The sequence below is a fragment of the Pestalotiopsis fici genome (assembly GCF_000516985.1).
Source record: "Pestalotiopsis fici W106-1 unplaced genomic scaffold PFICI_Scf_8, whole genome shotgun sequence".
Taxonomy (NCBI): Eukaryota; Fungi; Ascomycota; class Sordariomycetes; order Amphisphaeriales; family Sporocadaceae; genus Pestalotiopsis; species Pestalotiopsis fici.
Genome location: NW_006917098.1, coordinates 2,363,389 through 2,381,529, shown reverse-complemented (window position 1 = coordinate 2,381,529; position 18,141 = coordinate 2,363,389). Strand labels below are relative to the sequence as shown.

At 50.3% G+C, this 18,141-nt stretch overlaps 6 protein-coding genes across 6 annotated transcripts; 3 read left to right on the top strand and 3 right to left on the bottom strand.

Annotated features, from left to right (window-relative positions):
* Positions 1–772: 772 nt before the first annotated feature.
* Positions 773–1,423, bottom strand: PFICI_11395 (uncharacterized protein; the record flags this gene model as incomplete). The annotated part of the gene is made up of 1 exon (XM_007839976.1): positions 773–1,423. The coding sequence occupies one exon, from the start codon at positions 1,421–1,423 to the stop codon at positions 773–775; it is 651 nt and encodes a 216-aa protein (XP_007838167.1).
* Positions 1,424–2,445: 1,022 nt separating this feature from the next.
* On the top strand, positions 2,446–3,887 carry PFICI_11394 (TFIIH basal transcription factor complex p47 subunit; the record flags this gene model as incomplete). The annotated part of the gene is made up of 2 exons (XM_007839975.1): positions 2,446–2,990; positions 3,062–3,887. The coding sequence occupies 2 exons, from the start codon at positions 2,446–2,448 to the stop codon at positions 3,885–3,887; spliced, it is 1,371 nt and encodes a 456-aa protein (XP_007838166.1).
* A 623-nt stretch (positions 3,888–4,510) lies between these two features.
* PFICI_11393 (4-hydroxyphenylpyruvate dioxygenase) lies at positions 4,511–5,782 on the bottom strand (the record flags this gene model as incomplete). Its single annotated transcript, XM_007839974.1, has 1 exon — positions 4,511–5,782. The coding sequence occupies one exon, from the start codon at positions 5,780–5,782 to the stop codon at positions 4,511–4,513; it is 1,272 nt and encodes a 423-aa protein (XP_007838165.1).
* Positions 5,783–6,590: 808 nt separating this feature from the next.
* Positions 6,591–7,382, top strand: PFICI_11392 (uncharacterized protein; the record flags this gene model as incomplete). Its single annotated transcript, XM_007839973.1, has 1 exon — positions 6,591–7,382. The coding sequence occupies one exon, from the start codon at positions 6,591–6,593 to the stop codon at positions 7,380–7,382; it is 792 nt and encodes a 263-aa protein (XP_007838164.1).
* Positions 7,383–8,339: 957 nt separating this feature from the next.
* PFICI_11391 (60S ribosomal protein L27-A) lies at positions 8,340–9,152 on the top strand (the record flags this gene model as incomplete). The annotated part of the gene is made up of 3 exons (XM_007839972.1): positions 8,340–8,402; positions 8,702–9,038; positions 9,145–9,152. The coding sequence occupies 3 exons, from the start codon at positions 8,340–8,342 to the stop codon at positions 9,150–9,152; spliced, it is 408 nt and encodes a 135-aa protein (XP_007838163.1).
* A 2,120-nt stretch (positions 9,153–11,272) lies between these two features.
* Positions 11,273–12,658, bottom strand: PFICI_11390 (uncharacterized protein; the record flags this gene model as incomplete). Its single annotated transcript, XM_007839971.1, has 4 exons — positions 11,273–11,638; positions 11,693–12,324; positions 12,388–12,455; positions 12,525–12,658. 4 exons carry the CDS (start codon positions 12,656–12,658, stop codon positions 11,273–11,275), a joined length of 1,200 nt encoding a protein of 399 aa, XP_007838162.1.
* Between the last annotated feature and the right edge of the window lie 5,483 nt (positions 12,659–18,141).

Here is an 18,141-nt window from a genome sequence, read left to right as displayed (position 1 = left end):
TATGCGGCTGCGTTGTGACGAGGTGATTCATAGTATATATGATGCTCCAGTCAGCAAACCGCCTCGTGCAGAAACTGGAAATTAATTAATGGCACGTTGCTGCTGGATGTGGGACGTTAACAGTTCCTGTTCATTTTGGATAGCGATATCCTTGCACTTGATCACAAGTCATTGCTGACCCTTGCATCTCGCCTAGGCGATTTACCTCACCTTCTTCAAGAGCGCTGGTAGAAGATAGAAGAAAAAGTATGAGTTGAGTTGTTCAAGATAACATTCCCTTACAGCAGTCACCATGAACCAAGGGACCACCTCCACTGTGGTATTGTAAATGCAAATACAAGGACGTCTTCTCTTTTCTGAGCTAATCTAGGCGAATTTGCCATCGGCTGGAAATCTAATTAGAAAAATGAGAAAAAAAAGAACAACAAAAAAACATACAACACCGAGGATTCCCCAGTGGTCACCCACCTGAGTACTGATTCGGCAATTAGTTGCTTAATTAAGGCAGAGCGAACGGGATGCCATGTTTTCAACTATCTATGGTCGTATGTGACAATCTTGTCAAACAAATAACATTATATCCTTTTAAAATGATAGAAGCCAAAACAAGGCTGCTTATTGGTGCCATACTGCAGCGCATCGTCCGATAAATTGGCCAAGATTAAACACGCTACTTCGCATTAATAACGAGACCTGGAACCTCAGATGGCAGAATACGGACTTTATTCTTGAATGACAGCACACTTCGTGGGGCCAAGGCTAAGGGGGGAAACTACTGCAACAGTTCTTCAAGTCCACCAGCATACGCACTCAGTACCGATTTCTTGGGAAGCGTCTCGTCCACCGCTTTTGCAATCGTGGGAGGCGAAGGATACCATCTGCACTCGGGCTCCTGCCAGTCTTCCGAGGGCGCAATAGTCTCAAAGCACGTGGCCATGCCCTGCTCAACCGTGTCAAAGAAGCAGAAGCGTGTCACGCCTTTGCTGCCCTTCCATACTCCCTGCATAACGGGCCGAACACCTCGCGCTGCCATCAGCCCCAGGCGCTCGTCCATGGTCAGGTTGTCCATGTCAAAGGCAATGTGCTGGACGCCCTCATGGTTGCCGTGCGCGTCCAGGTAGTCTTGCATCGATGTCTGTCCCGTCAGAGGCTGGATGATCTCGAGCACGGGCTCCCGGGGATCGGGACTCTCGGCAAAGGCGACGAGCAGGGTGAAGAGGTCACTGCCTTTCTTTCCCCGGAGTTCCTGCTCGGGAACGGTCTCGGAATTGAAGTCAAAGACCCGGAAAGGACCCAGCCCAAGACGGCCGAGGTTGTCCAGAGTCTGGTAGAGATGGGGAGTCACAATACATATTTCATTGAGGGAGCCGAGAATTGGTCGGCTGGAGGTGGCAGTCTTAGGTTCTGCAGAGGAAGAAGTCATGTTTGTAGCAATGGTGATGGTATATAGAATTAGACAGGTAGGTAGATATCAAGTTCACAATGATGTGGATGGAGGGTGAGGATGCGTACAGGATAGATTCAGGTTACTTTATATGGATGCCATTTTCAATCAAGAGACCGAGCAAGCGTTGCATGCCTCCAATGTTCGAGGTATTTGTCAGACCTGTATTCCTTTGCCCGCAAGACGGTCATGAACCATGACGACGCGGAACATTGATCTTGAACTTTGTACACTTATGACGGCGGCGCACGAGGAGATGGGATAATCAATCAGGACCCCACATCTACGTACCCCCGGCAGGTACCGAAGTGCAAGGATACATACTACGTACATAGTGACTGACCAGCACGAAGCTTACTCGCGCTAAGCCTGATTGGCCGACAACCCAGGTAACATGGTACCTAGCTTGAGGTCCCTTCTGGAGATAAATCATCCATTGATTTCATGCACATGTGGGCGAGGCTGCGTGCGGTGCGTGACGTCTGGTCCATCTCCCAACTCTCTGTTCTTCTTAGCCTTGTGCTTCAATCGGACGATTTTCTTTTCTTTTTCTTTTTGCTAGCTACCTTCTTGTCCTACACCTGCTTGCCACAAGACAAGGAGGATTGGCAGCAGCGGCAGCGGCAGCACGTGCAACTGCAGCCCTCTGTAGAACCACTGTGCTGATTTCGAGGGCGGCCAGCGCGAGGATTGGCATAAGGGCGGTGCCTGTTGTTGCCTGCGCCAGTTTTGCCCTTGGCTCATTTGCAGCCTCTATCTTCTTGCCGTTGCTTTTCTTTTGTTCTCTCGTTTCACCATCGTCGATACCAGGCATAATCTAATTCAACAGAGCGTTTATTTCATCGCTTTTCCTCGTGGCCTTTCTGATCGTCGCCCAACTCCATTTCTCCCGCCTCGCCTCTGTGACTTGAGATCCACCAGATTGCCGCCCTCTGCACAAGACACCCAGCAATCATATATCTTTAGAAACCTGCGGTGGTTTCGATCACGGCCGATTGATCATGGCCGACTCCGACGGCGAATACCATGGCGCCTCCGACGATGAGCTGCAGGTCAACTCTTCCCACAATGCGCGCGGCAAATCAAAAAAGGACGGGCGCAAGACCCAAGCGGCATGGGAGAACGTAACGAGAACATGGGACATAGTCGAGGAGAACGAGGATGGAACCATCAAGCGAGTCGAAACGGCCGAAGCAAAGAAGCGCGCGCGCCTGATGAAGGATACCACCCCTCTGCAGCGCGGCATCATACGTCATCTTGTCCTGGTCCTCGACATGTCCTTTGCCATGGCAGAGAAGGACCTGTTGCCCAACAGACACGAGCTCACAATGGCATATGCGGGGGAGTTTGTCAGGGAATATTTTGAACAAAATCCAATCTCCCAACTGGCCATCCTCGGCATGCGCGATGGTATTGCCATCAGAATCAGCGATATGAGCGGCAATCCCGCCGATCACCTGGAAAGGTTGACCCGGTGGACAAAGCAGGAGCCGCAGGGGAACCCGAGTCTACAGAATGCCCTGGAAATGTGTCGGGGTGCGTTATAGTGAGTTGTGATCTCCCCTCAGCGAGCTCAAGTGGTGGTACCAGAGGGCAGGACTCTGACAAAACACGCAGTCACACACCATCCCATGGCACAAGGGAAGTTGTTATAGTCTACGGTGCCCTCATGTCCAGTGACCCTGGTGACATTCACGAGACCATCAGCGCCGTCATCAAGGACAGGATCCGTGTCTCTGTCGTCGGTATTGCTGCTCAAGTAGCCATTTGCGCAGAGCTATGCGCCAAGACCAATGGAGGAGATGATTCTAGTTACACTATAGCACTGCACGAGCAGCATCTTCGCGAATTGCTGCTCGATGTCACAACACCGCCAGCCACTCGAACGACGGAGCAAAGCAATGCAAGTCTGCTCATGATGGGCTTCCCATCGAGAACAATCACCACGGGCGAGACCATTAGCTATTGCGCCTGCCACAACAGGCCAAACCGGGAGGGTTATACCTGTACGCGGTGCAGCTCGCGTGTTTGTCGTTTGCCGGCCGAGTGTCCCGGTTGCGGCCTAACACTCATTCTCTCCACCCATCTTGCGCGATCATATCACCATCTGTTCCCTCTACGGAACTGGGTAGATGTGCCTTGGTCGGAAGCGCGCAAGTCGACGGCGTGTTATGCCTGTCTCAGTGCCTTCCCCCAATACGACAAGAAACACGTTGAACAACACGGTGCCCCCATTGGCTTAAGCGAATCCGGAAGGTATGCCTGCGAGGTTTGCGGAAATCATTTTTGTATCGACTGCGATCTCTTCGCTCACGAGGTGTTACACAATTGCCCCGGATGTCAGAGTGACACACGGGGCTCGGCTATGTCTAGTCAGGAGCTGGAGACGAACGGCGACGCCAACGGCCGTATGAATGGTACGGCCATGGACATTGATCCTTGATCGATTAAGGACATGATCCTCCGTCCTCGACTTTGTATTGCTTAGATGACGCGGGCACGGGGGTTATGAATGGAAAATCAAAACAAAAAGCATAGACAGGCGTTCAGGCTCGGGGCATTCAGACATCATGATGATTATATTTAGGAAGGGGTCTGAGGCTTCAGGATAACTGGAAGGCTGGCTTCTGGATGATCTTGCACCACAAAACACAATATATAGTGTCTATTGCAGGGACCAAGCACCACAAAACTATTTTTCGCAAGGCGACAATCGACTCTGAGGCAATGAATAGACTCATCTCTTGCCCACGATGCGATTTCATTTTAATTATGGTACATGTTCGAAAACTGTGTTGAATATTAACTTGAATTCGCTCACACATTGCTAAAGTGGACATTGTCGAAAATACATGCTTGATTTTGCAAACATATTTGCAACATGACCTTTTTTTTAACACTTCATTGCCCTCTAACCTAACTAAGTAGGGCATTGTAACATCAAAGCCATTGAAAAGCAAACGCTAGTATAGGTACGCATGTGCCCTTGAACACTTTCATCATCTATCTCATCAAATCTTCATGATATTTTCTTCTTCTTTTTCTTTTGGCACTCCCTTGGACCAATCACAGGTTACCTCGTTCAGCCTGTTCTCTCTCAATCGCCTCAAATAAGCTCTTAAAGTTACCAGCACCAAAGCCTTCAAACGAGTTGCGCTGAATAATCTCAATAAAGACGGTGGGGCGGTCCATGAGCGGCTTGGTAAAGAGCTGGAGCAGGTAGCCCTGCTCGTCATAGTCAATGAGGATGTTGAGGCGCTCAATGGCGTCCAGGTCCTCCTTGAGCTCCCAGTTGCGCTTCTCGGTGCGGAGGCGCTCGCGCATGGTGGTGTAGTACGAAGGGGGCACATTGATGAACTCGACGCCGCGGGCGCGCATGGCCGCGACCGTGTGCAAGATGTCGTGCGTCAGCAGGGCAATGTGCTGCACGCCCGCGCCCGCGTTGAAGATGACGAACTCCTCAATCTGCGACTTCTTCTTGCCCGGGGCCGGCTCGTTGATGGGCATCTTGACCACGCCGTTTGGCGAGCTCATGACAATCGAGTTGAGCGCGCTAAACTCGGTGCATATTTGCGAGTCGTCGACGCTCCAGAATCTGTGGAATTGCAGGCACTGCTCGTAAAAGGCACAAGCCTTGACCATCTCGTTCCAGTCCTGGTTACCGACACAGTGATCGATGCGGGCAAGGTTGGTCGGTGGTGCTTCAATGGAGCTCGGGGCAGGTGTAGCTGCGCGAAATCCGGGCAAGAATGGTCCGGTATATGATTTCCGAGAGATGAGTGTGTGTGTTGTGTCGCCATATGTGCAAATGACAGCCGTCCGGACTGAACCATGCTGCTTATCGTGGTGCATGGTAGGTTCCTGCACGGATCGAGCCTCGCCAGCAAGTGCTCTGCTGTAGACTGCGTCTACATCGTCCACCTCGAAAGCAACATCCTTGACAGCATCGCCATGTCTCTCGAGGTGAGCGTGCATTTCCTCGAGGAGCAAAGACTCTTCTGCTGATATCGGCTCATCCTTTGGGAGATGTCTGTGCGAGCGGATGGGGGATGTGAAGACGAAACGGACATTGCCATTTTCTACAACATAGGAGGTGAAGTATCTGCTGCCTGTTTCCAGGCCCTTGTAGGCAACGGTCTTGAAGCCAAAGAAGGTATTGTAGTATGCTGCCGCTTGCTTGGCATTTCCAACCCACCAAGTGACGTGATCGTAACCTTGGAACTGGGGCACTCCGGACTGAACAGCAAAACTGTCGAGTTCGCTGTGGCCATTGGTCTCAGTTGTCTGGAAAAAGGCATTGTCCCTTGGAGGGGACGTCGAAATAGCGGACGGCGCCATGATGGTAGTAGAAACTCGGCTCGATAATGAGTAAGTGTAAAGGTTCACGGTGGCAAGTAGTATGTCTGAGTTATGCCGTAGATTTTGATAAAGTGATGAGATTTGTAGAAAGGTTCAGGATGCTTCAGAGCCTATGTACACGATAACGGGTGTTGTACCGAATAACTTTATAAGTGCAAGAAGTCTGACAATTCGCCCTCTCCTGATTGCCTCTTGATGTAAGGAAGCGGGCGGGCAGACACGGCAACCAGTGGCCCCATGAGCGTGCGGCCTTGGCCATCTGGGGTTCCGTGGTCCCTAGGCCACCGTTCGGCAATGTCAAGAACTCTGAACGGCGCGTTCCCGTGGTCTGGGGTGATGACGGATGCCCATTGTCTAAAGGGCGGAAAGACGAGTCGCGGAAACTAGCGCCACAGTTCCCCGGCTAAGGGCGGCCATTCGCGGGGGGTCAAGGTGCGGAAGTGGCCCCAGCCCTTCTAAGGCTGCCCGAGCATAATGCAGCAGCAGTTATGCACCTTTCCCCGGATACATGAGGTAGAGTATTTGATGCATCATAGCGCCCCAAGAGCCATCTCTTTCGTCTTTGAACTGCCGCACTTGAGATTTGTTGCAAAAACAATACCAACGAGGCATTGTTGCAGCCGAGGGTTCATCACATAACCACCAATCCATCCCTTGTATCCGAGCCATTTCTCTGTAGTTGCACCGAGTTGCATAAGCCACCAAACTTGTACGAAGCAGCTTTATACAGAAATCCGATCAACCACGATTCAGTCATCCGCTGGTTTCGAACTGTCCGCCGCACAAGATGGACCCCATCACTCTGAGCCGACGCGATGAAAACGTCCTTGAGAAGATGAAAGATCCGGAATCGGACCCATCAACATCGATCCTTGTTGATTCGACTTTGCCAAAAGACCCCAACGTCACCGAGCCGAGTATATATGAGCGGGTCTCAAAACGCGAGAAGGACATTGTACTGTCAATGCAGCAACTCGAGATGCAGTTGGCCGGCATTAAGGTTTTGAGATCAGTGCAGGACCCTGTCCAAGAATATGCAGCATGCGTGTCCCATCTTGGAGAGCTCATCTCAGAATTTCCAAACTATGCCAGCGCTCGCAATAACAGGGCACAAGCACTCAGGCGGCTGCACGGAGACAAACTCTTATCGAAAGTGCTGGATATGCAAGCTCTAAAGCAAGACGCAAGCAATGAGGAGCGAGCACAAGCCGCAATAACATTGCTCGGCGACTTGGACGAAGCCATCTCCCTGCTGACGCCCAAGAGCGTCTTTGGATCAATCTCGCCAGTAGCTGGGAGAACTCTGTCCTTGGCACACACGCAGCGCGGTGCAATCTACCACATGACGGCAAAGTCTGCCTCGGCAGAGCGTCAGGATCTCGGAGAAAGGAGAGAAGCTGTTTGGAGCATTGTAGATTTTGAGACGGCGGCATCCAGAGATTTTGCGCTCGGAGGAAAATATGGCAACGATATAGCAAAGGGTTTGGCGGTAGCGACAAACCCCACTGCGAAGTTATGCGGTCAGATGGTGAGAGAAGCAATGAAGAAGGAGTATGGCCCGGCTTTTGAGGGCCTGTGAACCGCGAATAATGTTGAATACGGGGTTGATGGAGGCCCGGCCGGTACTCCTCGGTAGAATTATTTTATAAATGATACCCATGACAGTCATATTGCCTGCATTCACATTCTTGACGGAATGACTAAAGAACAGTACCAAGTCCGAAGAATCTTCTTGCAGTGGCGACATATCCTACTGTTTTGATGTCGCAATGAGAGGGACACATGAGACCCTTTTCTGACCTGTGGCAAGGCTTAAGTTGTTTTCTTACTGAGACCAAGACGTCTATACAACTTGTAAGCCAGCGCCAGTAAACCAATCATTAGTATGAGAAAATTCACCTCTTCATAGACTCTAGAGTTTGCTCAGTAGTCTGGCCCTTTTCCTTCTCCTCACGGTTGATCCTCGTAGCAGCGGCACCAAGACCGATGACTACAGCAAAGATGGGGTCTGCGACCTTGGAAATAATGTATGTTGGAGGAGCCATGGTGAACTTGTAGGATACAAAAGGTCGTGGCTCTGACAGTACCAGGAAGTTTGGAATGGTGTCTAGAACTTGACGAACGGCACAGAGTCCAGGGAGAGGTGTTCTACTATGTCGATATCGTGTCGTGGTGTGCATGTACTGCAAAGAAGCTTAGCTAGATGGGACCAACACTTGGGTGCCGGCTGCGAGCCAGGTCAAAGTCAGGGACCCGACCTGATTTATGCACGGACCATCACATCAGCTTTGCCCCAAGGTCTCGAAAACTGGGTCAGCACCAAAGGTGAGAGACTTGAGACCTACGGAATAGAGAAAAGAGCGACCCCACTTTTTTCGGGTCTTCCTCGCTTAGGTTCCTGCCCACACAAAATCGAAAATTCAACGACCGCTGCAATTGAACTTTTTTCCGCGTGACAGGAGAAGACGAGACCTCAACGCCAAATCTACTAACCCCTCAACAGCTTCATATTGACCCTTCGGCAAACGACGTCAAAATGAAGTTCCTCAAGGTCGGCAGAGTCGCCATCATCACCCGCGGCAGATACGCCGGTAAGAAGGTACGTCGCCAGGAGCAATCTCGAGGAAAGATCGAGGTCGGGTCAGGGTATGGAGAGGCAGCGAGGATTGAAGGCATACGCACACAATGCGCTCAACCACCACAACCACCACCACTCACAGAGGAACAACACGTCAAGACAGAGAGAACACACCTCGAGTTGCGATTTACCTGCGCCCGACCACGATCAAACAATTCCTCAAAAATTTCACTTCGCCAGTTGCGCGGATAGGCACTACGAATTCATGCGAGGAGGACGCAGAGAAGAAAATTAGCTGACCGTGGTTATTCTTGATTCAGGTTGTCATCATCCAGCCCATCGACTCGGGTAACAAGTCGCACCCTTACGGCCACGCCATCGTTGCCGGTATCGAGCGCTACCCTTCCAAGATCACCCGCCGCATGTCCAAGACCCGCCAGGAGAAGCGCTCCAAGATCAAGCCCTTCATCAAGGTCATCAACTACAACCACTTGATGCCCACCCGTTACACCCTGGAGCTTGAGGGTCTCAAGGGTTCCGTCACAAACGACACCTTCAAGGAGGTTACACAGCGGGAGGATGCCAAGAAGAACGTCAAGAAGGTGCTGGAGGAGCGCTACACCAGCGGCAAGAACAGATGGTTCTTCACCCCTCTGAGTACGTCTACCTGCTTTCGTTGCTCCCCAATCGCTTTCTCCGACGAGAGCAGCTTATTTGGGAGTGTCCTCACTCATCGACTATATGCTAATCCTCTATACTACAGAGTTCTAAGCTTGTTTCCTTGTCACGCGTTCTCATGTCGTTCGGATCAGGGGTTAAAGGATTGGGATGTAAATCTTGCATCAAAAACATCGGCATTAGGAGCCCATAGGGAATTGCTATGAATTGACAGAAAAAAAATGTCACGACCATACACGATGTCTTTACGATCCGTGATTCCCTGTGAACTGCTGCCTCCACCACGGGGCCATGGCGACGAAAAGGGAAACATGATCGGATGATGGGGCCTTCGCGATCCGGGCTCGGTCAGCAAAGCACTAGGGCAGGAAGGGAAGCATTGCGAGCACTCGATGATTTTGGCGTTCTAGATCAAAGGGCAATGGTGTTCCAGTGGTTATAGTCAGTCTCGATAATCAACCATGTGGCATTGGTAGCACATTGACGTTTCTGCGAGCATTCCGGGCCAGTTGTGACACATGATAAGGGTATTACTATATGGTCATGAATTGCTAACATTTTTGCCTAGTGTCCTATATGCCCTATATGCATCAAACTTGGCTGGCAAAGATACTATAATTCAGCCCTTCATGGCTCATCATTTCCTACGAACGGAACCTTGCTTTGGCCAACAGTCACGAGTCAGATCGAAGCATCATCCCGTCATGTTTGTTCTTTTATGCTCCCATGTCGGCTGAGCAGTGCTTATCAACCATGGCTCCCAATCCTGCCTCGGACAGCAGTTATTGGAAACGAAGGAATGTTTCCTTTCGACGATCTACTTCCCCAAGACTTTTCCAAGTGCCATTTTGCGTACTTGTGCATGTGCCAGAACAATATTGATCCTTCTTTTCCATTACCCGACACACCATGGGCGTGTGGGGGTGATTGACTGGGCTTGAGCATTGCCTGCTCTTCGCACGTCAGATCACATTCTGAGCTATATCACTGATTCCCAAGTCGAAAATCGAGTCAATGTCTTAGGGTACAATCAATCCATGTACGCTTCACAGCAAATAGTATGGATAGATGAAAAGCACAAGTCTTGCACTAGCGATAGCTCTTTTCCCTTACCTCTTTCCCGTTCTTCTTCTCTTTCTTCAATGTACAAGTTCCACGGTTTGCAAAGGCAATGATCTAGTATGTCATTTCGAGCCCGCACTCCGAGAGAAGAGACACAAAATCGCAAGAATTCCGAAAACCTTTTCCGTCCACGTATTGTGGTTGCTGACTAGCCACCAGCTATTTCTGTATCTGTAGGGTGGGAGTCAAGGGATTGGGTTGGACCTCTCACATACACCCAACAAAGAACTTCAAATGATCATCGACATGAGTTATGAAGAGAGATCGGTTCTCTTACTTGAGATTTTGATTGGTAACGTATATAATCAGCCCCCCAACCAAAGCCCCAGCACGCAGGCTTTCCACTTGCTGCTCGAGTGCATTTCTGTTTGGTTATTTGCTGTTTTTATTTTATTTTGTGGTTAGGTTGGTCGCCCAGAAAGTGCATCACAGTCCGCCTTGGCCCAATGTCAAGTCGGCAGTGGTTATTACAGGGCCGATGCTAAGTTTTTGAAGTGCATAAACGACAATACGAATCAAGTGTCACTCGCCTCATGAATGGTTGATGTAAGCAACGAGGCTGACTAGCTTTTTATATGCGAGCTATAATAGGATCACGCACGGCTGCTTAGACAAGATAGCCGGGATATCTCAACGTCATGGTCTGTCATTTTTGTGTGTTCCAAAATTTTGATTTACAAATTTCATCAGGTTGTCTAAGCTGCACAAAGACCAAACGCCCTTTCTCGTGTGAACATGATCCCAACCTGCGCCCCCTTCTGCTGCCAAAAGTCTATAAACATAAAATGCAGCTAGTAGTCTTCTGCTGACCTATCATAGCCGCTGCCAATACAAACGAGAGTACTCCCCTAGCCAAGAAAAAGGATCCAGTAGAAGGATGCAAATATATGAGTGTCGTGCAAAAGCACATGAATGTGGTTCATCGAAATCGAGGGCCGCCTTCGCCGGTACTATTCCCCCACCCGGCAATAGCGCGGACACCTCTCGTCAGCTCGCGGAGCCCGAAACTCCGGAGTATGTAAGTCTCATCTATTCTTAGATATTACAAAGCCATATGGTGGACATGAGTTCGATTGTCATCCCTGATTGTTTTACGAGCCAATGCCGTACTTGGCAGCCGTCTCGCCGAGGTAGGGTCGGTAGTCAGCGCCATAACTGGGAGCCAGACCGCCAAAGAGAGCGAAGAGGAAGAAGAGAGCACCGACGATGACGATGACCTTGCGAAGGACGGGGCGAGAGTTGCCGAATTCGGCCCACTGACGAACACCCTCAGCAGCATAGCCCTTGATAGCATCGAGTCCGAGCTTGTAGTAAACCATGCCGCACAGCGCAATGGTGTAACCGAAAGCCTGGAGGCCGGAGATGGGGGTACCCCAAATGAACATGGAAGCAGCCACGAGGAGAATATCCTTGAGGACACCGCAGAGGGTCATGACGAGGGACGAAGTCTTGCCAATCTGCAATTTGTTAGCGGAAGTGTAAAAATGACATCATTTGACCAAAAAACTCACCAGGAAGACAACGGAGACGTTGAGAAGGAACGCGCAAAGACCGTTCAGGAAGAAAGTCGACAGTCCGACGTGGTAGACCTCTGGCATGGTAACCTTGGGCACTTCCCAGAGCAGGGCAACGATGCCGTTCATGACAGCGCAGACAGGAGCAAAGTAGTACAGAGAGACCAGAGGGTCCATCTTGTACTCAGCGGAGCTCAGAAGAGCCTGAACCAAGTTCAGGCGGATGGCCTCGAAGATGATTCCACCAATCTGGTAAATGAAACCGATCCAGACAAACTTGATCTCGCCAAAGGAAGCAATGATGACACCGACAACAATGGCCGAAACGTTCATCAAAATCTTCATGTTGGGAGCAGCGATACCCATCGACCAGGAGGAGAGGAGCACAGCGACGGGAGTTGTAGCCTTGAGCATCTGAATAAAGGCAACACTGAGGTACAGGTAGGTCAGATTACCGCAGATCAAGCTCAAACTGAAGAACAAGCCGATCGGAACAATTGCGCGGAGGTAGACGCGACCAGTCATCTTGACAGTCTTGCGGCCATCAAGCAGCGAAGTGTATCGAGCCATGAGCTGGGTTGCAATGGTCGCGAAAGTCAAGTGGTAGGTCGTTAGAATGACGGGGTAACCTGCAAGATAATCATCTCAGTATGTGGCTCATGATATGATCGAGTTGGAACTGCGCTTCTTACGGAACTCGAGGGTGTCCAGAATCCATTTGTTGAACAGAATGACGGAGGAAGAGAGACCAATCCATGTTCTGCAGCCGGTAACAGTCAGTCTATGATTCTGCAATGGCAACGGCCATCAGACGAGGATGCCAACTTACGCAACGTAGAAAGCTGGGTGCAGAGCGGCCTTGGGAGGCTCAGGCTTCTGGGTATCGGGGTTGACAGTGGGCAGAATAGTGCCCTCGGGTCGAGAGACCTCGCCAGAGACTCTGGTCTTTTCTTCGGTACTCATCTTGACCGATCGGTGGTGTGTAGTTGATTAGGTGATGATTGATTTCAAAGGTAGTGAAGAAACTACGTGATCGCTGTCGCGCGAAGAGGAAAAAAGGAAGCTTTGTTGGAGAATGGAAATAACTTGTAGCAGTGTACGTATAACGAGTGACAGCGGCCGAGCCAGCTAGGACCAATTAGGTTGTGGGGTCGATTTGGAGGGGGGACAAATCGAGAATCGCGATGGCGTTCGCCGGCGGAGTGAGGATGCTCTCTTTCCGGATGGATCACTCTTTTGGATAATCGTGACGAGAGTTGAAGTTGGGAGATGTCGGCGACGGAGGAAGAAAAAAAAAGAGAGAGAAGGAAAAGAAAGAGTATGTGTGTATGCGAGACCAGCATAAGAAAAATACAAGTACTACGTACTATTATTACCCGTTGCATACATTACACTACTACTACTTACTACCAGAAAATTTAGAGGCTCGCACCAAGAGGCAATCAGATTACGACGGCTGAAGTGGTTTCGTCAAATTAGGTGCTAGTCGGCATGACGCCTGGGCGAGTTGCAACGCGTCCTAGTCTAGACCCAGTCCCAATTCTGTCCCTGGCACCAGAAAAGAAGCGCGGGATAAAAAAGGGGGCTCCGAAACGAGGAGGGAAAGAGAGGCTATGTTTGCTTTGGGGGGGGGTCAGAGTTCTAGTGTCCTTAACTCACATCAGTTGGCCCAAGCCATACTCAAACTGTCTCCAGGAACCGGTATCACATCGCCCCACTGCTGTTTTCAACCAATCAATGATCCACGCTGTTGCATTGACAAGCACAATTCCTCATTTTTAGGGCCAGCCGATTGCCAAGAAAAAATCAACGCTGTGCCCGGCCCATGCATTCATCCTGATCCCAGGGGATGGATTTGTCTACACTATGCTAGGATGGGATGGGATGGGGTAGGATTCGGAAGCCCCAAAAGACTTTCAGGGGCTAACAAAAAAAATCTCACTATTATTATCGCTACTACCGTCCTATCGCAGACTGTTGCATACATTACTTTTACTGCTATCTCGGTACTATCTACACAGTACACTCACTACAACCCATAACCCTACCCACCGATGATCTCATGTATGTTTTTTTCATGCCAAAGTTGGCGATCAACACCTCCTATACCAAGTCAGGGTGGCTGTGTATGTGTGAACTTGCATCAAGTCGACCCAGTTCCTGCCTGTACGCGACGTATTCCGCCGAGTAGTGTAATGTACTCTTAGACTTGCCCATCTCCGCTGCTCCAGTGTGCTGGCCTCCTGTTGCTTGCTTGCCTCCTCGCTTGCTCGCTGATCGAGTACCGTACATGGAGTTCACTTTGCTTTACGCCGAAAGCAATCAAATAGCATACAGTGTCCTAAAAACTTGCCCAAAGCGTATGTTTGTGTCGCCATGCCAAAAGACGACGTCCTGGCCCAATGATATATCTTCCCCTAGTTTTCTACTTGGCGGATCTACTATTGCATCTCAGCTCATCGCCTTCCCCTGCTATAATCATCTATCCTCCAATGAACTTGCCCAGATACGCCACCAACAGGTGATGCGGCGTGCTGCAGATAATCTAGAAGCACGCTTCCAAGGTAGCTTCCACCAGCCAACAGTTCTGGTGAAATAAAAAACCACCACTCTTATTGACCGCTTCAGATCTGCTACATCCTAATCAATACATGTGGTCAATGAGACAATACCTTGGATCTCCAGTATGAGTTTATTTTTGGGGAATATAGTCAGTGCTTTTCCTTGGAGCTGCCGCACTGTACACATTGACTACATACCTACACTACCTTACCCATTGATTGCTCCATGATACCCACTAAAATCCCTCCCTTCCGGCTCACGATACAAGGTAGTATGGAGGTAGTGTATGTACTATGTAGTATGCTTGATATTTCTTGGGTCTAGAGCGGCAATTCGTATATGTTTCAGATCACACTATAGCTGCTACTGCGGCAACTTCGCTTAACCGATCTTCCCATTTTCTTATTGCAGTTTCCTGGTTACTTGGGGGGAAAGAATCATCTCTGGCCTCGTTCCGTCTGCTCGATTGAGCCGGTATCTAGGTTAATGGACTGATTTGAAGGCCCTATCTGCATGACGGGGGGTGGCCTTTCCAAAAACGGGTTGCCGTTAACCCCAAAAATGTCGACTTGATACTCCCGTCAGTCCGTATATCTCCAAGAAAGCCTGTGCTCAAATTGGAAAAATTATACTTGCGGAGCAGAACGCGCCTTTCCTCATTAGCCTTTTGTGCCCTTTTGGACGACGATCATTTTTGAGGCGGGTTTTGCAGAAAAGCCGCTGGGAGTTGTGTGAGAACCGTGCTGCTGGTGCACACGGCACCACCCTTGGCATGGAATGGGCTTGGGTAACTGTACTTGTTCCGCCTGATGAGACTCGTGTCTCTCGATAAGCCTTGTATGTGCTTTAACCTTGTTCACGATGTGTGGTAGACCGTTGTTGACCTCAGATCCCCCCTCCCAAGCCTCCCCCCCTTCTCACCATATAACCCCCCGGGCCGAGAGTCCCAACCACTAATATAGTATAGTACCATGTATATACCGACATCATGGGTGCTGGAGACCGGTGCATTGCCGAAAGCCTACACATAAGCATACATTTGGGCCGCATTCGGCATCCTTCTGGATTGTGGGAGGCTTGCTCTAGTGCCAGTTGTACCATCGTCGTATGCCCGTTTAGACGAGCTGTCATTGTTTCGTTGATCGGGCCCACGAAAAGCTTGTTCAGCCTGGCTTGTGGCCCTGGGTTCGTATAGTCCTTGGGGAGCCAGGTTATGACTACGCAGTACTTCGTACATCCCCATGTCATACGAAAAGGCTCTGCAAGAAGGAGCAGAACAAGCAATGTTGTAAGCTCGGTGTCTGGCTGCAGGTGATCATTTGCAATGTGGCTGCCTCTATGTCTGGTTTTATTTTTTTTCTACTCCTTCAATCTCTTCCACCGCTGCTTGCCACCGGGACTAAGCTTCGTATTTGCGTAAAAGTGACCATATTGCTTTAGAAAGAAGAGGCTTCATAGGCGTCATCTAGATGGTGCAACACGAGTCGCCATCCGCAACAGGCGAAACCATGCAGTTCGGCTAGTGGCAAGGATGGCGGCTGTAATGCATTGTTGTATTGTGCGTATGCACGGAACAGAGCACAGAGATATCTGTCTAGTCTTTCCAATTCGGATGTCTCGCCTCAAGAGCCGGATCTGGCGTCTTTGCGGCGAAACAGCATCCCGGCCTAGTCAAGAAACGCCGCACCCGTGACACGAGTATTTATAGTAGCCTGGCTCATTCGTGCCCTACAGGCGGGAGCGGGAGCCCAAGCCATTTGTGTGCCATCATGTCTCTTTTGGACGAAAAGTGGTCAATACGCACTGGTAGCGCAACTTGCTTTCTGGGAATCGATGCGGGTTTCGGATCAAGTGTCCTGATCTCGCTGGCTAACAGCGGTCATTTCTTTCCACGGCCGTTGGGAAAGCCTCATTGCGATTGGCATCAACTTGAGACAACGGCTTGGCAGCTCTTGCAAATCCCATGTAGATCTAATGTGTCTGAGGAGTGGGCATTGCGCAAGCAGCCTCACTGCCTCGCTCTCTCCAGAGCCTTGCGGATCCGCCCGGGGGTAAGACCAGTGTAACCCGGACTCCGTTAGAAATCTGTCATTTGGCTACCAAGTCTTGGCCCGAGCAACAGTAATAGTGCAACTGTACTATGCGTAGGGAATACTAAAAAGCTGTTTGCTGCTTTCTGGCAAAAAAATTGTGACGCCTGACTAGGTTTCTGGGGGACTGCCTTGCATACGTACATGGAACAAAGCATACATACCTGACTGGTTTGAAATTGCCTGCCCCCATCGAAATGAGACGACATGTCGAGCCCCATTTCGGTGACGAATCGTTGCCAGCAGGCGTTTGAATAATTGTAGAATGCTACTCTTACCTAGGTACTCAGTACGACGCCGCCGGAAAGTATATCTGCCTACCCATATCATTAGCACCAGCAGAGAAGTATGAAATGCTACCGTAATACCGATCCAGCGGCGAATAAAAGGTAGGGGTCTTGAGCGCCACACAGAAAAAATTGCCCCAGCCAATTACCACTTCAGGTCACTGGCGACTTGACTCAAGCGGAAGGGAGACCGAAGACTGTTGAATCTCAAGATGAACGAAATCCCCCCCTCCATCGGATTTGGCGATTTGCCTCATGCGCGTGCTTGCGTGTGTGCCTGACTACGTACTATTTACACGTGTTCGGGAGCTCCCTCGAGGCGACCCTCTGTATTGTGGACACGGGCCGGCCAAACTTCTGATGATACCTACTTCTACGAAGTGGCAGTCTGGCGAGCCGCTGGCGGGGGAGTATTTTGATCTCGTAACGGTGCCCGCGATGACGAACATGAAGCTTTGACTTGATTATGCTGTACATAGTAGACTAGTTGCGGGATGAAGCGTGAAACAAGGACGCCAAGCACGAGCTTCTGGAAAACGTGGTCAAGGGCGGCGCGGGCGTGGATATTGCTTCATCTTATGAAATTAACGTCAACCAGGATTCCAAGGTTTGGCTGCTGATCCGGCGATGGGAAGCGGGCAGATTATTAAAACGACAAGGTAATTTAATGGGTTGCGCCGAAAGAAAAACAAATGAACAGTGCGCAGACGATTGAGAACCGCCAGACCCCAGGAAAATGTAAAGCAGCTCGTATATCGCCTGTACATTCCCGGTCTCAAAAAAAGTTGATTGAAAACACATGAAATTCGGCGAGTCGTGCAAGGCGATTATACTCTCAGTGGTTGGGACGGCTGTGGAATTTTTCTGGCTTTCTTCCACACTAGGCGTTCTGCAGCTGGGACGTAGAAAAAGGAACGGAATTTACATGGTTCTACTGAGCGAAGCGGTACTTGCACACAGTAAGGGCCGACCGCCTCTTGCGGGCGTCGATCTCTCCAGCGATCTGGTGCCCCTGCCTTCGGGGGAGGGTGGAGGGGAGCCGTGATAGACATGCCACCCACTCAAGCTTTAGCGCGGGGCCCTTGCAGCCAAATCGGACACCTTGAAGGCAGCTAGTAATGTATACTTGACCAACAGTCGAAAGGTGGAAGAAGGTGAAGTGTAGGATGTATTGGCCCACCTCCAGTTTCGTCGCTGGACCCGGTCTGGTCTGTCCAGTGATGATACGCCTAATACCTCATCTATGGGATCATTGACGATGCTCACGCTCCTCCTATCTGATCCTCGTACGTGGTGATGATGATGGAGGAACGAGCAGCCAGCGACGGGCTTGGAGTGGTTGGGGGTAAACTGATTATAGGTATGGCGTTCCTGTCGCCAAGACTATCTGACCTAGCCCGGACCAGTCGTGCATGCAGGCAGGACGGAGATCCAAACCATCATTGTGAACAAATAATAAAGCAAGCAAGCAGGCGAGCACCCATAGCCTCAAGAATCAGACCAAGTC